This window comes from Myxocyprinus asiaticus, chromosome 31, assembly GCF_019703515.2.
Source record: "Myxocyprinus asiaticus isolate MX2 ecotype Aquarium Trade chromosome 31, UBuf_Myxa_2, whole genome shotgun sequence".
In the NCBI taxonomy this organism is placed as follows: domain Eukaryota; kingdom Metazoa; phylum Chordata; class Actinopteri; order Cypriniformes; family Catostomidae; genus Myxocyprinus; species Myxocyprinus asiaticus.
In genome coordinates this window covers 3,040,886-3,059,797 of record NC_059374.1, presented here as the reverse complement: position 1 = coordinate 3,059,797, position 18,912 = coordinate 3,040,886, and the positions used below count along the sequence as shown (strand labels likewise).

Genomic DNA, 18,912 nt, shown 5'->3' with positions numbered 1-18,912 from the left:
TTGGTCCAGCACATCCCAAAGATGCTCAATCAGATTAAGATCTGGGTAATTTCAAGGCAAGGGCAACACCTTGAACTCTTCATCATGTTCCTCAAACCATTCCCGAACAATGTGTGCAGTGTGGCAGGGTGCATTACCCTGCTGAAAGAGGCTACTGCCATCAGGGAATACCATTGCCATGAAGGGGTGTACCTGGTCTGCAACAATGTTTAGGTAGGTGGCACATGTAAATTGACATCCACATGAATGGCCGGACCCAGAGTTTCCCAGCAGTACATTGCCCAGAGCATCACACTCCCTCTACCAGCTTGTCATCTTCCAACAGTGCATCCTGGTGCCATCACATCCCCAGGTAAACTGCGCACATGTACACAGCCGTCCATGTGATGTAAAAGAAAATGGGACTCATCAGACCAGATGACCTTCTTCCACAGCTTCAAGGTCCAGTTCCGATGCTTGCGTGCCGATTGTAGGTGCTTTAGATGGTGGACAGGGGTCATCACGGGCACTCTGACTGGTCTGTGGCTACGCAGCCCCATACGCAGAAGGGTGTGATGCACTGTGTGTTGTGACACATTCCTCTCGTAACCATTATTACAATTTTCTGTGACTTGTGCCACAGTAGACCTTCTGTCAGTTCGGACCAGACGGGATATCCTTTGTTGCCCTCGCGCATTGATGAGCCTTGGGCGCCCAACACCCTGTCGCCGGTTTGTGGTTGGTCCCTCCTCAGATCACTGTCGGTAGGTACTCACCACTGCTGACCGGGAGCACCCCACAAGCCTTTCCATTACGGAGATGCTCAGACCCAGTCATCTGGCCATAACAATTTGGCCCTTGTCAAAGTCACTTAGATCTTTACTCCTGCCCATTTCTACTGCATTCAACACGTTGACTTTGAGAACTGCTTGTTCGCTTACTATCTAATCTACCCAGACCTTGACATGTGGCCTTGTTAGGAGATGATCAGCATTTTTTGCTTCACCTGTGAGTGGTCATAATGTTTTGGCACATCGATGTATTACAGTATAATAAAACGCAGGGGTCTTGGGATGTGCTTTTAAAAGTTGACTCATTTTCTTTTTTACCTTGCCCAGCATCTAAAATCATGATGGTCTAGCTCATTTACATACAGTAGATAAACAATGGGAAAATAGTGCAGACGGACATAAAAATGGTTCTAATATGCATAAAAGGCTAAATGTATACCACTTTTTAGAATGTCCCAATGTTCAGTGGATCAACACCCTTGCAAGTGCCAAAATTCATCTGATTCATGACATCCCTTAAAGGTGATGTATATAATGTCATTGTCATTAGCAGCAAAAAAAAATATGTTACAAAAATAATGGCAATGTTCAGACAGGTTCCCAGGCACCAGTTCAGGGCAGTGTCCATTTCTCTGTGAATATCACATGCATTGGGATTCCAACAGTCACATGGATCTTCAGGTCTGTAGGCAAGCAGAACCATCTGGGAACAGCAAAGATGCAGGTCTGGCACTGAATGTAACAGGTGAGTAGTTTGTAATGTCCATTTCAGTTACCCTGTTGCAAAGACCACCATAGCTGGTCACCTGCACATGTTGACAACATGCCCTGCTATTGGTCAAAGTTTGCTCAATGAACTGCATCTTTTTTTCCGGGGCAATAATGATGGAAATGTTTAATAGCTTTTTGGTAGCCAAGAACTTTGTCTCTATACAGAAATTGGCTTTCATAACTGAACCTAATATTTACTGTAGTAAAAAGTGTGACAACTGTATACAGTACATCTCTCTAATTCTTGCATTAAAAATATGTTCCATGTATGTTTCAGAGGTGCTGTATGAGGATATACAATATTGTGTTGTATCTGTCATTGTGTTGGGGATCCTGGCTGCATTTCTTATGCTGTGTATGTGGGTCTTAAATAAACTGTACCACAAGGACTGGAGACCAAGTAGACATAGGCCAGGTAACTTACTACTTAGAGGGGAAACCAAAACAAATGATTTTTAATGAATAAATAAATAAACAAATATATGAACAAACAAAAGTAAGTAAAGATGTAAATGATAAGAAAGGAGGATGATTTTCCAGGGGTGGTGGCAGGAGGCGTGGCGCATAAGCTTCTGCTTTATGCAGATGATATTTTATTGTTTGTCTCTGACCCTAGTAAATATATGCCTTGCCTCCACAGAATTATTAATTCCTTTTCCAATTTCTTAGGATACAAAGTCAACTGGTCTAAATCTGAAGCTTTGGCTCTGACAGTGTACTGTCCAGTAATGGCCTTCCAGCCAGGCACCTTCCAGTGGCCCAAACAGGGCATTAAGTATTTGGGCATTTTATTCCCCACAAATTTGTCTGATTTAGTTAGAGTTAATTTTGACCCCTTAATATATTTTTTGTATTCCAAATTTAACTACCTGCTACAATCTCTCCCGGTAGATGTCCCCCTCTCTTATTTCAAACAATTTGAAAGCATAGCGAAGTCCTTCATTTGGAATGGTAAACATCCCAGATTACAATTCAATAAGTTACATAGGCCGATTGACAAAGGTGGGCTAGGCTTACCCAAGATTTCATTTTATTATTATGCATTCGTTCTCAGACATTTGGCTCATTGGTCACTTCCACCTGAAAGAGCCCCTCCCTGGTTCTGCATTGAACAAGAACTTCTTGCCCCTATCTTGCCATTGCAATGTCTTTCTACCAAGCTGCCCGGAGAACTAAAGACACTTCCCGTTATCTCACATGTGCAGTTAGTGTGGACAAGGGTTTCCCGCGTGCTCAATTCGGATGTTTACCTGAACGTTGCCGCAAGTATTTGGATAAACCCTAAACTGTGTATTAACAAGTCCCCTTTTTGCTGGACAGAATGGATTGAGAAGGGAGTTGCTATGCTGGGTGACCTGTATGAAAATGGAGCATTGAGATCCTTTGAAAATATTACAGACTGGTTTGGGATTCCCAGATCTCAATTCTTCAGGTACTTACAGCTGCGCCATCTACTTTGTACACAGCCCCCTAAAGCTGCAGACACTCTTGAGATGGTACTAGCGGCTTTTGGAAAGGGTCACGAGGCTTCAGCGTACTATTCCTGGCTAATTCAGAGTCTAGGGGATGGGGTTTTGACATCTCTCAAGAAGTTATGGGAGAAAGTCTTGAATTTAGTATTGGAGGATGAAGAGTGGGGTAGGATTTTAAAAAATGTCAAGTCTATGTCTAGGGATGCAAGGATGCACCTCATTCAATTTAAGATTATACATTGTTTTTATTGGACTCCCTCTAGATTGCATAGGCTTGGTCTTAAAGATACACCCACCTGTTGGCGATGCCAATCAGAGGATGGGGACATAGCCCAAGTTTTTTGGTATTGTACTAAGATTCAAGAGTTTTGGTCGAGGGTTTAGAGTTAGGTCTGTGAGATCCTGAGCACTCAGATTTCATTCTGCCCCAGACTTTGTATTTTGGGTGATGGGGCAGGGGTTAACTTAGCGAACACACACATTAAAAACTGGGTCCTTACCAGTGTGATGATTGGCAGGAAAGTGATCCTTGGTGGATGGAAGTCGGCTGATGCACCCTCATTTCATGAGTGGTGCACCGAATTGGGCACAGTGGCGGCCTTTTAAAAGATGTCGCATGGGCGGCTGGGCGGCTTGGGTGCCTTTGAGAAGAAGTGGGGCACTTATTTGGCCTTCTTGGAGGGTGCCAGGGAGGAACAATGGAGAGGGACAGTTTAAATGGTGTGTATGTAATTAATTGATGTGTGGAACCCTTTTTCGTTTTTTTATATGTATTTTTTTATTTTTTTTTTGGACTGTTTGCTTGTATGTGTGTCTGTTATTATTCGGTGTCTGACCACTGGGTTGTGTGTTGGGTGGGTGGGTGGGGGGGGAAGGAGGGATGGAGTGGGGTATATTTTGTTGAAAATTTCTGTGTTTTCATGTGCTGTTTATGTTGGTTTGAATGTGGAATCAATAAAAATTGTTAATGACAAAAAGTAAAGACGTAAATGAATAAATCCCAAAATCTGTTTTGTTCTTTTTATTTCTTATCTTAAAGGTGCACTCAGTAATTTTTTTCCTCATTAAAAAATATTTACTCCTCAGAAATAAATTGTAATTTTGAAAGATGTGTACACTACTGTGCAAAAGTTTTAGGCAGTTGTGAAAAAATATTGTATAGTGAAGATGTTTTCAAAAATAATGCCAGAATTTGTATTTATCAATTAACTTCATACAAAGTGCATAAACATAAGAGAGAAACAAATGTAATATTTGGTGTGACCACCCTACGCCATTAAAACAGCACCAATATGTACACTCGCACACAGTTTGTCAAAGTTGTTCTAAGCATCTTGGAGATCATGCCACAGTTCATGTAATCCCAGACTGACCCAATGATGTTGAGATCCTCGTTTTACTTCTATTCTATTTCAAAAAGGAATGTTTGGGAATCTAAAATTGATATTTCATATTGATATACTAAAGCTGAATATATAAATAACCATCTTAAGACAAATGTTTTCTGAAACATCTAATGTGCCTAAGACTTTTTCACAGTACTGTATAAATCATGAGACAATTTTATAAAGCAGTTTTATTCTACACAGAGAGGGTCCCCTCATGGACACAAATACTGTATATATTTAGATATATAAATATAGAGATTTACAACTATATATTCAGATTTATATATTCAGGATTTATAAATATACATTCAGATTTACAACTGTATGTTTGAATATATACAGTAGTGGCCAAAAATATTGGCACCCATGGTAAATATGAGCAAATTTTTTTTTTTGCATTGTTTATCCTTTTGATCTTTCATTCAAAAAATGTACAAAAATCAAACCTTTAATTGAAGAAGAACAATTGAAAGAGGGGAAATATCTCATTATTAAATATTTTTCTCCAAAACACGTTGGTCACAATTACTGGCACTCCTAGAAATTCTTATGAGTAAAATATATCTTAAGTGTATTCCCCTTAATATTTTACATTTTTTAGTGCACCTGGGTGACTAGGAACATGAAATTGTTCAGCCATGACTTCCTGTTTCAGAGGGGTATAAATATGAGGTAGCATACAAGCCAAATTCCCTTAATCATCAATCACAGTGGGTTACACTAAAGAATATAGTTCTGATGTGTGGCAAAAGGTTGTTGAGCTTCACAAAATGGGAAGAAGTAAATAGCTAAAGCATTGAAAATACCCATTTCCAGCATCAGCGCAATAATTAACAAGTTCCATTCAGCTGGAGATCTTAAGAATCGGCCTGGAAAAGGACATGTGTCTATATTGTCTCAACGCACAGTGAGGAGGATGGTTCAAGTGGACAAAGAATCTCCAAGGAACACAGCTGGAGAATTGCAAAAATTAGTGGGGTCTTGGGGACAGAAAGTCTAAAATAAATAAATAAATCAATAAATATCAGACATCACCTACATCACCACAAGTTATTTGGGAGGGTTTAAAGAAAAAAAGCCTCTGCTCTCATCCAACAACAAACTCAAGCGTCTTCAGTTTGCCAGACACAACTAGAACTTCAAATGGGACCGGGTTCTATGGTCAGATGAAACTAAAAAAAAGAGCTTTTTGGCAGCAAACACCAGAGATGGGTTTGGCGCACACAGAGATGAAGAAGTACCAAATGCCCGTGGTTAAATGTGGTGCTGGATCTTTAATGTTGTGGGGCTGTTTTTCTGCCAGAGGTCCTGGACATGTTGTTCGGATACATGGCATCATGGACTCTATCAAATATCAACAAATAAAAAATAAAAACCTGACTGCCTCTGTCAGAAAGCTTACAATGGGCCCTGGTTGGATATTCCATCAGGACATGATCCAAAACAAACATCAAAATCAACACAAAAATGGTTCACCGACCACAAAATCAAGGTTCTGCCATGGCCATTCCAGTCCCCTGACCTGAACCCCATAGAAAATTTGTGGGGTGAACTGAAGAGGAGAGTCCACCAACAGATATTTTCAGGATTTATAAATATATATATATATATTCTGATTTACAACTATATATTCCAATTATTATATTCAGGATTTATAACTATATAATCAGATTTATAATTATATATTCAGATTTGTAAATATATATTCGGATTTACAACTACAGTATATATTCTGATTTATATATTCAGATTTATAACTATGTTGCCGGCTTAACAACTATAAATTCAGATTTATATATAATTGGATTTATATATTCAGATATATAACTATAGTATATATTCAAGATTTACCTATTTATTCGGATTTATAACTACATTATCAAGATTTATAACTTTATATTCAGATTAACACCTACATAATCAAGATTTATAACTGTGTATTCGGATTTACAACTATATTTTTGGATTTATAACTGTATACCATATTTAGGATTTATAACTATTTATTCAGGATTTATAAATAGAGATTTGGATTTATAATGATATATTCAGATTTAGTTTTATATATGGATTTCTAACTATCCTTTATTACTATTTATTCATCTTTTTCCTGAACGCGGAAGTGTTCCACGATTCGACTGTTTTCAATTTCCAGTCTCCAGTGTTTTCACTCGCATCGGTGTATATTCTTAGCGGGTAAAGGATTGTTTAAGGTATTACATTTGTAAAAAATGTCAAAAAACATGCTGATACTTCACAGAGTCAAGATGACCATTATTTTTATAGACATTGCCTCACCTGAGTGTGTAGATGACATGAAGCGATGATCAGAGGTTAGTTACATTGATATCATTAATTATTCTGAGCTGTTATGACAGCCAACAACTGCACAAGTTGCACAATTCATTTTTACTCCAAATAACACTTAAATGGTTGTTCTCCTCTGGATCGCTCGTTTTGGTAGTTTTTCCTTGGCATCTCGAGACCAGAAAAACAAAACAGGCAATTAGAATCATCATGCCGCTGCCCAGTGGTTACTCAGGGAAACTGTGGATAAAACGGATAGTTCCGGTCCTGGATACTGATTGGTCAATGGCTGTGTTTTATTCATGATAAATCACAGCTCTGACCTCTTCATGGAACTTCTATTTGTATCACTCCACAGCACCCATATCTGATGGTTATACTTGTTGCTTAGCAATGTTGTTTACTGTTTACTACCAGTACTATATTTTCTGGAGGATGGTATTTAATGATTTTACTCACAAAATATAACATGAACATTTGTGTCCTTAATATTCTTATCATGTGGTGACCCTTTTATAAAAGCAATAAGGCACTCAATACCGTGCTATATTGTGAATAAAGTCACGGCTTAAGGGTGTTGTTAGACACGATGTGAAGCGTCCTTGAGTGGCTTATTGCTTAACATACACTACCGTTCAAAAGTTTAGGGTCATTTCTCATTCTTTATTTTTTTCACATTTTAGAATAATAGTAAAGTCATCACAACTATGGAATAATAGAAATGGAAATATGGGAATTATGTTGTGACTAAAACAAAAACCCAAATAAATCAAAACTGTGTTATATTTTAGCATCTTCAAAGTAGTCACACTTTGCCTAGATTTTGACATTTTCTCAACCAACTTCTTGAGGTATCACCCTGGGATGATTTTTAAACAGTACTGAAGGAGTTCCCATCTACAGGTGCATCTCAATAAATTAGAATGTCGTGGAAAAGTTCATTTATTTCAGTAATTCAACTCAAATTGTGAAACTCGTGTATTAAATAAATTCAATGCACACAGACTGAAGTAGTTTAAGTCTTTGGTTCTTTTAATTGTGATGATTTTGGCTCACATTTAACAAAAACCCACCAATTCACAATCTCAAAAAATTAGAATACATCATAAGACCAATAAAAAAAACATTTTTAGTGAATTGTTGGCCTTCTGGAAAGTATGTTAATTTACTGTATATGTACTCAATACTTGGTAGGGGCTCCTTTTGCTTTAATTACTGCCTCAATTCGGCGTGGCATGGAGGTGATCAGTTTGTGGCACTGCTGAGGTGGTATGGAAGCCCAGGTTTCTTTGACAGTGGCCTTCAGCTCATCTGCATTTTTTGGTCTCTTGTTTCTCATTTTCCTCTTGACAATACCCCATAGATTCTCTATGGGGTTCAGGTCTGGTGAGTTTGCTGGCCAGTCAAGCACACCAACACCATGGTCATTTAACCAACTTTTGGTGCTTTTGGCAGTGTGGGCAGGTGCCAAATCCTGCTGGAAAATGAAATCAGCATCTTTAAAATGCTGGTCAGCAGAAGGAAGCATGAAGTGCTCCAAAATTTCTTGGTAAACGGGTGCAGTGACTTTGGTTTTCAAAAAACACAATGGACCAACACCAGCAGATGACATTGCATCCCAAATCATCACAGACTGTGGAAACTTAACACTGGACTTCAAGCAACTTAGGCTATGAGCTTCTCCACCCTTCCTCCAGACTCTAGGACCTTGGTTTCCAAATGAAATACAAAACTTGCTCTCATCTGAAAAGAGGAGTTTGGACCACTGGGCAACAGTCCAGTTCTTCTTCTCCTTAGCCCAGGTAAGACGCCTCTGACGTTGTCTGTGGTTCAGGAGTGGCTTAACAAGAGGAATACGACAACTGTAGCCAAATTCCTTGACATGTCTGTGTGTGGTGGCTCTTGATGCCTTGACCCCAGCCTCAGTCCATTCCTTGTGAAGTTCACCCAAATTCTTGAATCGATTTTGCTTGACAATCCTCATAAGGCTGTGGTTCTCTCGGTTGGTTGTGCATCTTTTTCTTCCACACTTTTTCCTTCCACTCAACTTTCTGTTAACATGCTTGGATACAGCACTCTGTGAACAGCCAGCTTCTTTGGCAATGAATGTTTGTGGCTTACCCTCCTTGTGAAGGGTGTCAATGATTGTCTTCTGGACAACTGTCAGATCAGCAGTCTTCCCCATGATTGTGTAGCCTAGTGAACCAAACTGAGAGACCATTTTGAAGGCTCAGGAAACCTTTGCAGGTGTTTTGAGTTGATTAGCTGATTGGCATGTCACCATATTCTAATTTTTTGAGATAGTGAATTGGTGGGTTTTTGTTAAATGTGAGCCAAAATCATCACAATTAAAAGAACCAAAGACTTAAACTACTTCAGTCTGTGTGCATTGAATTTATTTAATACACGAGTTTCACAATTTGAGTTGAATTACTGAAATAAATGAACTTTTCCACGACATTCTAATTTATTGAGATGCACCTGTATATTGGGCACTTAGTGACTGCTTTTCTTAATTATTCAGTCCAAGTCATCCATTTAAAAAAAATAATACTAATTTTAAATAAAATTTTAGTTTTGTAATTAAATAAATTAATATGTTGGCACACATTTTGTCTACAAATCTAATTTCAAACATTTAAGCATACGCCTTCAGATCAAAAGGTTTTTAAGATCATGAGAAACATTTCAGACAAGTGACCCCAAACTTTTGAAGGGTAGTGTAAATGTATATACATACTGTATATGGGTACTTCTCAGAATAGAGACAGAATTGGGTTGCTGGAATTTTGGGTGTCATCATTACCACCATGACCTGTAATCACTATCACAAGCTGTGACGTGCTGGTGATTACATCTTTGCCATTTAAAAAAAAAAAAAAAAATTATCCTCATGGATGACTAGCAAGTCTAGCTGGATAGCTACATGTAAAGTACATTAAATTAAATAGAAGTAAAAAGTCATCAAAATAATTTAAAAACAAACCTTTTTGGTTATGACACGTAATAAGTGTACATGTCTATCACTAAGAATAAAGAGTACATTTCCTTACCTTTCTTGACAGACATGTGCTCCACTAAGATCCAAGTAAACTTAATGTTGAAAAAACTTTCAGTGCATTATGTAGTGTGTTGGTACTGACTGATACATTAAGGGACAGGTATAAATTAAAGGAAATAAAGAACAAAATCCAGATGTATGCTTAAAATTAGCTAATAATATGCAAGCTTAAACAATGTAAAATTAAAATACACTTTTTAATTTGTAGGAAAGTAAGTAATAAAAATTAATTACTTTAAATATGACATTATATTTAAAACTCAGGGTTGGGGACAACACCAAAACATGCATTTTCTACCAAAAACTAAAATAAAATGTATTCAAATAATTATCTTGAGACACAATAAAAAAAGTCTAGATCTGTCTTTGTCTAAACTGACTATGGACATTTAAAATAGTTGTGTGAAATGTGTTTTTTCCTAGAAATACAACCCGTGGACAGAAATGTGCCTGTAATCCGAGAATCACCCATATACAGTATATTAAGTTGTCATTTGTAATCTGAATTTACTGACTGGGCATTTCTTTTCTTTTATTATATTTTAGAGCACAATGGGACTGAACTGCAGCTGCTGTGAAGAGCACAAACATGAACATAGCAGCTTATATACACGAAACAGTCCATCTCTAAAGCAAAGATGAGCGTTTGAGAAGGAAGTACTTGTGCTCAGAGGACAACAGTGATGAATTTCTTACATTCACATCATAAAGTCCGAACTGCATCACTCTCTAACATTCCACATGATATCAATGCATGTGGACACATCTTGATGACAAGAATAATACTCATTGTGGATCAATGTGTTCAGTACAGGATTAGTAACCAGGCATGTGAGGCACATGCTCCGGGCCCCAGTCTTGGACTCTTGAACTTCCATTGTTGTTTCCTGATCACATTTGAGTCAAACAGAGCAGGAAACAAAACACACAATGGACGACCCAATCCATTCATCACTATCTAATACTAACCTGATTTCTAAAACCAACCACATGCTATGAAGGCCCCATCCTCCAGCACAGGGGCCAATTAACATGCATTGTCAATATCACCCTTAAAGGGTTAGTTCACCCAATAATGAAAATCCTCTCATGACTGACTCACCTTTAAGCCATCCCAAATGTGTATAACTTTCCTTCTTCAGCAGAACCGGCGGGTGCCATCAGGCTGCTGGCTGTTTGATGGTCCAAACGTCTTATTTAGGCTTGTGTAAAAAATAAATCGATAATTAAAACTATTAACTTTTTAAAAAAAAATGTTTTTTAAATCGCTTCCTGCCAGCAGTCGACGCATCAGTGACCTAAGCGCAATGGCACATTCATGCGAGAAGTCAGAATCTTATGCTTTGTATACAACAGAGGAAAGAACGTCACACAAGAGTTACAACAGCGCTGGCTGGAAGCAACGATTTAAAGTTAAAAACATTTTAATTATCGATTTGTTTCTTACACAAACCTATCGGTTTGCTTCTGAAGACATTAATTGATCGACTGGAGTCATGTGGATAACTTTTATGCTGCCTAAATATGACTTTTGGACCATCAAACAGCCAGCAGCCTCACAGCACCCATTTGCTTTCATTGTATGGACAAACAGGGCTGAAATGTGCTTATAAAAATCTTCACTTCGGTTCTGCTGATGAAGGAAAGTCATACACATCTGGGATGGCTTAAAGGTGAGTCAATCATGAGAGAATTATCATTTTTGGGTGAACTAATCCTTTAAGAGTGTTTGGGCCCCATGTTCTTTTGATCAGGCTCTGAATGTGTTTGAACAGCATACGATCAGAAAGACATGACGGGTGATATTGAAGGAGCCGTGATGACAACGGCGAACTCTGAAAACTGTCTGATCATTGATTTAAATAAGAAAGTCAATCCATTCATTTATTTGAACAATAGCCCGATCAGGGTTTTTGTTGTTGCTGCAAATAATTTAGCTGCTGATTTTTTCATATGCTAAAAAAATAACATAATCCAATCAAGAACACAGTACAGATGCAAAGTTAATTTATTTGAATTCCTAATTTTTTATGGCACACTTAATTACAGCTGACACATAAAGGATTCTAGCTACAGGACAGTTCAGTTCTGAGTCAGATCAGAGTTTTGTTCAAGTGTATGAAAATGATGTGGCATATTTACTCCACTACAGCAGAAAATGAACACCACTACAATATCATCAACAGCCTCTGCAGAAATTCCTGTAAATTGGATTTTTAGGGATTGTGTGTGAAGAATGTTTTGAAGTTGCTTTTATGGCTTTATAATGTTTGGCGTGCTGTACACCGACACTGTCAAAGCGTCTATAAGAAACAAGTGTTTGAGTAGTTAAAATATTTGGACATTTATCATTTACCCAAGTTTGACTTATGACATTTACAGTTTGTGATTACTGGATGAGTTTTGTCGATTTTGCTGGGGTGAATCTAGATTTGATTTGCCCATTTATGATTTTAGTGTACACACATCTAGAAGACAAAAAATTAATTTGGCTCAAATGTGGCTCAACTGGGTAAAAGCAATATATCTAGCCAATAAAATATTTTTGAGCAGAATATATCTAGACAAATGTATATTTATGAATTTTGATATTTTACAAATTCCCCAGGCTTTCCATAGCCAAGGGAACTTTGTATAAATGTGTACACAATGTTTATTTTGGCCAATGTATGCTTGTCCTTCTTGATTGTAAAGGATTACTCATTAAATTCTGATTTATTGTCCTTGATTTTCTATTTATCTAGATTCATCCTTTAGAACTACATATGTGTTTGGACAACCTTTCTATACTTGCATGCTTGCCATCTAAAAAAAAAAGAGAAAATACAAAGTTGAAATTACAAATATTTTATTTCCAACACAAGTCTGTGACCAAAGTTGGTCTTTCCTAGAAAAATGACATAACAATTCCATGACTGAAGCAGAGGAGCATTTCAGGAATCATTTACAGATGAAATCACTCAGCATTAGCAGTGCTGGGGTCAAATGATTAATTCGGAAAATGTAAAAAGAGTGAGAAACACTGAGAGAAGAGATCAAACAACAGGACCATCTGTATAAAACAGTTATATAATGTGCTCTAGGGACACGGTGTCAGTGCAGCCATGAGCAGCTCCATTTTATAAACAAAGTTTTTTCCCTCCATTCGGCCCCAGTGCACTTCTTTATAAGGGCCCCTCAAATGAGTCCATTTAGCATCCTGCACCACATCACTCTTTGACAGATCTTTAGCCTGACTTTGAGAAAACTGGACCAGAACCTTACAGCCGCTCTCTGGACCGTTACGCACTACAGGCAGACAGGAAGAAAGACAGGTCATATTCTGACAGCAGATTGGTTAATTTGACATGATGACTAAACTGAAGCATAGAGCGCAACACTTTTTCAGCTGTCTGGGTTCCGGAAGTATTTTCCTCATTCTTTTTTTCCATAGCCTTTTTATAAAATACTTAAAGGGTTGTGAGCCATGAACCAAACCAACCAGCTCCAAAGAAGCATCACATCATCAAAAAAAAAAAAAAAAAGGCAAAAAAGTAATCGGACATAAAGACATGCCCTTCTTTCACGAGGGCACAAACTACAATCCCATAAAGCATTGTGAATTATGTAATTGTATAAAAAATGATGGGAATATATCAAACTATTGATTTTAGGTTGTTGATTATAAGTACAACCTAAAATCACTACTTATATTTGTACATATCGGGATATTTTGCAATATGGGAAAATGGGAAAAATGAATGGGACTTTTACTTCCGGAACCAGAGTGTTGCTCTATATTACAGCAATGTTCAAGGTTTAATACATCTTAGAACTCTATATACAGCATCTGTGACATGTTGTTGATTATCACAGAAAAAAATATCGACAAAAAAATTTAGTTTGTGTTTTTGAGTTTGTTTCGGTGGTTCGAAACAGCTCGCCAGCGTGAACTCTCAAGAAAACTTCATATCTGCTGCTAAACACCTTCTTACTGCCACTGGTCCACATCATCGGTGGGTGTAACCTGGAGCGCCACCTACTTTGAGGCTGACATTTGCTCCAGGTTCATGTCCCCAGTCAGTCAAGGTCAGCCAACATGAACACACTGGTGTGCAGAGTTATTAGCGAGCTGGTGCAAACTAACCCACATTTGTACAATCGTTCGCATAGAGACATTTTCAAAGACAATTTTGTTTAATTAGTCTACAAATGGAATCAAATCTACTCAAATACTCTTAAGAGCCCATTCACTCATGTGCCATCTGCATCAAAAGCCATTCACACATCTGCCCAAAGTAAGATATGCCTCTTGTCATCATTCTTTTGTCTGTATCTTTCTCATTAACACTCTTTTATACACTAATATTTGCAGTAGTATCAGTCATCATAAATTACAATAACAGAGTGTAATCGGCACATATTATGGCCGTGTATAGCGTGTTAGCGCATTAGTGCCATAAACACTAATGTAAACATAACAAATTACACATTATTTACTGCAGTGGTTCTCAACCAGGGGACCGGAACCCACTAGGGGGCCTCAACAATCTTCCAAGGGGACCTCAAGGTGTCTTGAAATTATTTAAAATTAAAAACTTCCTTTAAATGCTGAAATTAGTTAAAATCATGAGGTAGGCCTACAACATATCAACATACAGTTCCTGAAATGTCTGGAATCACAAAATTAATCGTGATAAGTATTTTATTGACAATTCTAGATTCTGTGGCTTTGAAAATTGTCCTGGACAATGGGAGTCAAAAAGGTGGAGAACCACTAATCTACTGCAAATATTATTACTTTGTTTTTACTGAGGGACGAGCGGAAATTATTTTCTGTGGTAATTGACAGAAGGCCACAGATGCTGTACACAGAACTTAAGTTGCATTTAACCCAGGAACATTCCTTAACCCATACGTTGTGTTCCAGTCATTTATGTATTGTTTTTGTTTTGTTTTTTTTACTAAATCCAAATGGAATAAAATTTCTTGACTTTGTTCACATATGGTATCTAAAAACACTCAAAAAAAAAACATTGACCATTTCTATACATTTTATTGGTTTTATTTCACTTTGTAACAGCTGTTGTGTTTCAGGTCAAAAATGACCAGCCATTAGAAAATAATGGGCAGGGCTACAAAAATAAAAAATGAGTGTTCCGGAGCCTGATGTGTACTTGCACACATGCAGTATTCAAACAAAAACACACACCCCTTGATTCATAGGCTGATGTTCTTTCTTGTATGTCATCAATTTTGACCAGTAACACTACAGGTATGTGCAATTTTTGAGAAAATAAATGTGTGTCAAAGCAAACTTCTTTGATAAATACTAAAACAACATTAAAATAAAATTGTGTGATAAATAGCACAGAAAATTTGTTAATGTTTTTTAATATACAAAATAATAAATAATGCTTTTTTTTTTAACTCGGAAAAAAAAAGTTGTATAAGGTCATTTCAATAAAGCCCACTTTCTTTTTTAAAATAAAGTTCCAAAAAGAGGTACAAAACCTGTTCTAGTTACTAGATAAAAAGTTAAAAACAAAATATTTCAATTTTCAATTCAAATTCAATATTTAGTGATAAAAAATGGATTATGTGAGACTCATAAACCATTTAAATGGGTTGGTCATTTTGACCCCGGGAACACAAGGAGTGGTAGCCAATGAGGAACACAGCACAAGGGTTAAATCAAGAAGTGTGTGTCTATAGGTCTGAGAGGACTTCGTTACCAGACGTGTGTGTTTGTGTGTATATGTGTACCTGAGATGGCGTATTCGCCATTTGGTGATGCGACAGTGATGGCCGAGGCGTTTCCGATGCTCTCGATGGGACCGAGACCCACGTGATTACTAAAACTCAACACATGCCAACCCATGACTTTAGCCAACTGCTGCACGGCATGCACCTGATGCTGTGACATCTGCACAAACACACACACTCAGTACAACTTCTCTTTCCTCTTTGAATTTGAAACTGAAGTGCGTGTGGAAGGGCGTCAGTACCTGTGACAGCAGGAAGTCCTGCAGCTCCTGTTCTTGGTGTGATAGCGTGATGACGCGTCCGTCTCTGTGCACTACTCTGATCTGCTCCACGCCAACATTTAACTGCAGCTGGATTGATCTGAAGAGGAAGATGAGGAAGAAGAGGTTTTGCCTATCATTGGATCTCACTCATAAAAAGCGAGCAAAACAATTTTGTGAGTACATCATTCATAAAACCATTCTTACGTAAATTGCCACACTTAATTAAATGCAACAATATATGTAATAATGGTTATTCAAATGTTTACTACATTCCTAAACTGTCATATTGAATGGTTTTAGGAACAATTTAAGAAGAAATTCATAAACTCTTATATTTAATGCAAAATAATTATATGCAACTTTTTACATGTAAATTTGTAATTTGCCCCATGAAATTGAATCCAACCATTAAAGTAAGAATGGCTTTACGAATGATTTACGCTGAAATTCATACACTGATTTACTGAACTGAATGCAACATTTTACGCAACAATGGTTACCAAATGTTTTACATAGAAATTCATAATGTGTCCCATAGAGGTGGATGCAACAATTTATGTTAGAACGATTTTCTGAACATTTTACATAGAAATTTGTAATTTGTAACAACTTACACGAGTGGTATTCGAACGTTTTACACAGAAATTCATAATGTCAGAATTAAATCCAACAATTTCCGTAAGAATGGCTTTATGGATGATTTGCACTGAAATGCGTAAATTGATGCACTGAACTGAATGCACCAAGTTATGCAAAAATGCTTTTACCAATGTTTTTCAAATAAATTCATAATGTGTCCTATGGAATTGAATATAAAAATTTATGTTAGAATGGTTTTCTGAACATTTTACATAAAAAAAATTTCATTTGTCCCATGGAATTGAATCCACCAATTTACACAAGAATGGCATCCAAACCTTTTACATAATAAATCATAACGCCAGAATTGAATCCAACAATTTATGTAAGAATGGCTTTACGAATGATTTACACTGAAATTCGTAACTTGATGCAGTAAACTGAATGTACCAGTTTACACAAGAATGGTTTTCTGAAAGTTTTCCTTAGAAATCTTTTATTTGTTCAATATAATTAAATCCAACAATTTACGCAAAAATGGCTTTACAATTGACGTACTGAATGCAACAATTTTCGTAAGAAAGGTTTTCTGAACGTTTAACATAGAAATTCGTAATTTGTTCCATGGAATTGAATGCAACAATTTACGCAAAAATGGTTTCCGAAGGTTTTACATATAAATTCATAATGTGTTCCATGGAACTGAATCCAATTATTAACACAAAAATTTGTAAACTGGGGGTCGCGTGGCACCATGCGAGGGTCGGACGTGTAAAAGGCGAGCTCTGTGCACTTTGCAAGTTTTTAATTATTTTTGTGTCATAAACTGGTGAGATTCGATACACTGTTTCATAACAGTTCTATGAAGACAATATGCCAAATAAATCAAAATCCTCGGGCTCTGGAGACATTAAAAGACACTTACGTGCTCAAGCTGATACCCCAGACAGGGCTGCAGACCAGGGACTCAGGGAGGGACAGTGGAGAGAGAGGTGTAGTGGATGTGTGTGATTTTTATATATATTTTTATTTTATTTTTATTTTTATTTTTTTGTGTCTATATTTATGTGACCACTGGGGTGTTGTTGGGGGTCGGGTTGGGGATTGGGGGGCAATTGTGAGGGTTAAATATTGATTCTGTTTGTACATGTTTTGCTTTTAATTGTATAATAGATGAATCAATAAAAAAAATGTAAATCACAACAAAAAAAATTGATGCGCTGAACTGATTGTAATTTACGAAATAATTGATTTCCAAACGTTTTAAATAGAAACTCGTAATGAATGCCATGGAATCGAATCCAACAATTTAAGCAGGGACTACAAAACGGCTCAAGGAACGAAAATCGAAAACAAACAAAAATTTTAGCAGAATGTAACCGAAAACCAGAACAAAATGATTTTCAGTTGTTCCAGAGTGAAAACAATATTGTTAAATGCTGGTAACAAGTTAATTTCCTCCAATAATTTTTTCATGAAACTAAAGGCCAAAGGGTTTAACACAGTACATTTCTGGAACTACACCACTTCATGTTGCCCAAAAAAATTAAACGTGCTTTGATCCAGAAGGAAACTGCTGCATCACACATTTCTTTGCTAATTGCCCGTTGTGGATGTCGCATTCTCTGAATGAAGACCTTTTTATCAACTACGTATAATTACTACATATACATGCACGGCTAATCCAGATACAAGGAAAACATTAGTAGATGTAAAAAGTACATTTCTCAGTTGTTTCTAAGTCTTCAGTGAATTATTGTCAGATATGATGCAATAATACAGATTTGATGCTGACGGGTTTTGACTCAGAAGCAGCTCTGTAATAAAAATGATATTTAACTGTTAATTAACTGTATGCTTGTTATGATTTCTATGCTGATAAATCCACCACACCGGAAATAATTTTTTGTTTTTCCAGACCAGGCTGCTTTTTTTTCAGTTGTGAGATCTGGCAATGCTGCAATTGGTATTTCACCTACCCCTTAGCGCAGAGTAATGTCATTTTAAAATGAACGTTATTAACCATTCTTTTATTTTGTTCTAACTGGTAACCTTTTGGGAAGGAGGCTGCAGAACCGGAACGAAAAAATAGAGTTTTTGCTCAAAACGAACTGAAATGAAAAACATTTTGTTTTAAGCCCCAATCCGAAAGAATGGTTTTACTGAACATTTACACTGAAATTCCTAAATCAATGCACTAAACTGAATGCACCAATTTATGCAAGAATGATTTTCTGAATGTTTTCCTTATAAATATTTGATTTGCCCTAGGGAATTTGCCCAAGAATGGCTTTGCAATTGATTTACGCTAAAATTCGTAAATTGATGCACTAAACAATTTAAATAAGAACGGTTTTTGAGCGTTTTACATAGAAATTCATAATTTGTTCCACAAAATGTAATGCAAGGCAAGTTTATTTATATAGCACATTTCATATACAATGGCAATTCAAAGTGCTTTACAAAAATTAAATAATAATAATAATAATAATAAAGAACCAATTAAGAACATAAAATAAGAATAAAATGTAATTTCATAAATATTAAAAAAGTTAA

General features: G+C 36.8%; 1 protein-coding gene across 2 annotated transcripts in view; it reads right to left on the bottom strand.

Moving 5' to 3' along the window:
• Nucleotides 1-12,600: 12,600 nt before the first annotated feature.
• The window catches only part of LOC127422264 (mediator of RNA polymerase II transcription subunit 17-like), a 32,660-nt gene continuing 26,348 nt past the window's right edge, over nucleotides 12,601-18,912 (bottom strand). For both annotated transcript variants that reach the window (XM_051665661.1, XM_051665662.1), the window contains exons 11-13: nucleotides 15,757-15,874; nucleotides 15,515-15,674; nucleotides 12,601-13,057 (exon numbers count right to left, since the gene is read on the bottom strand). In XM_051665661.1, the coding sequence (XP_051521621.1) occupies nucleotides 12,849-13,057; nucleotides 15,515-15,674; nucleotides 15,757-15,874 (487 nt within the window). In that variant the 3' untranslated portion in view covers nucleotides 12,601-12,848. The remainder of the gene's footprint in view (nucleotides 13,058-15,514; nucleotides 15,675-15,756; nucleotides 15,875-18,912) is intronic.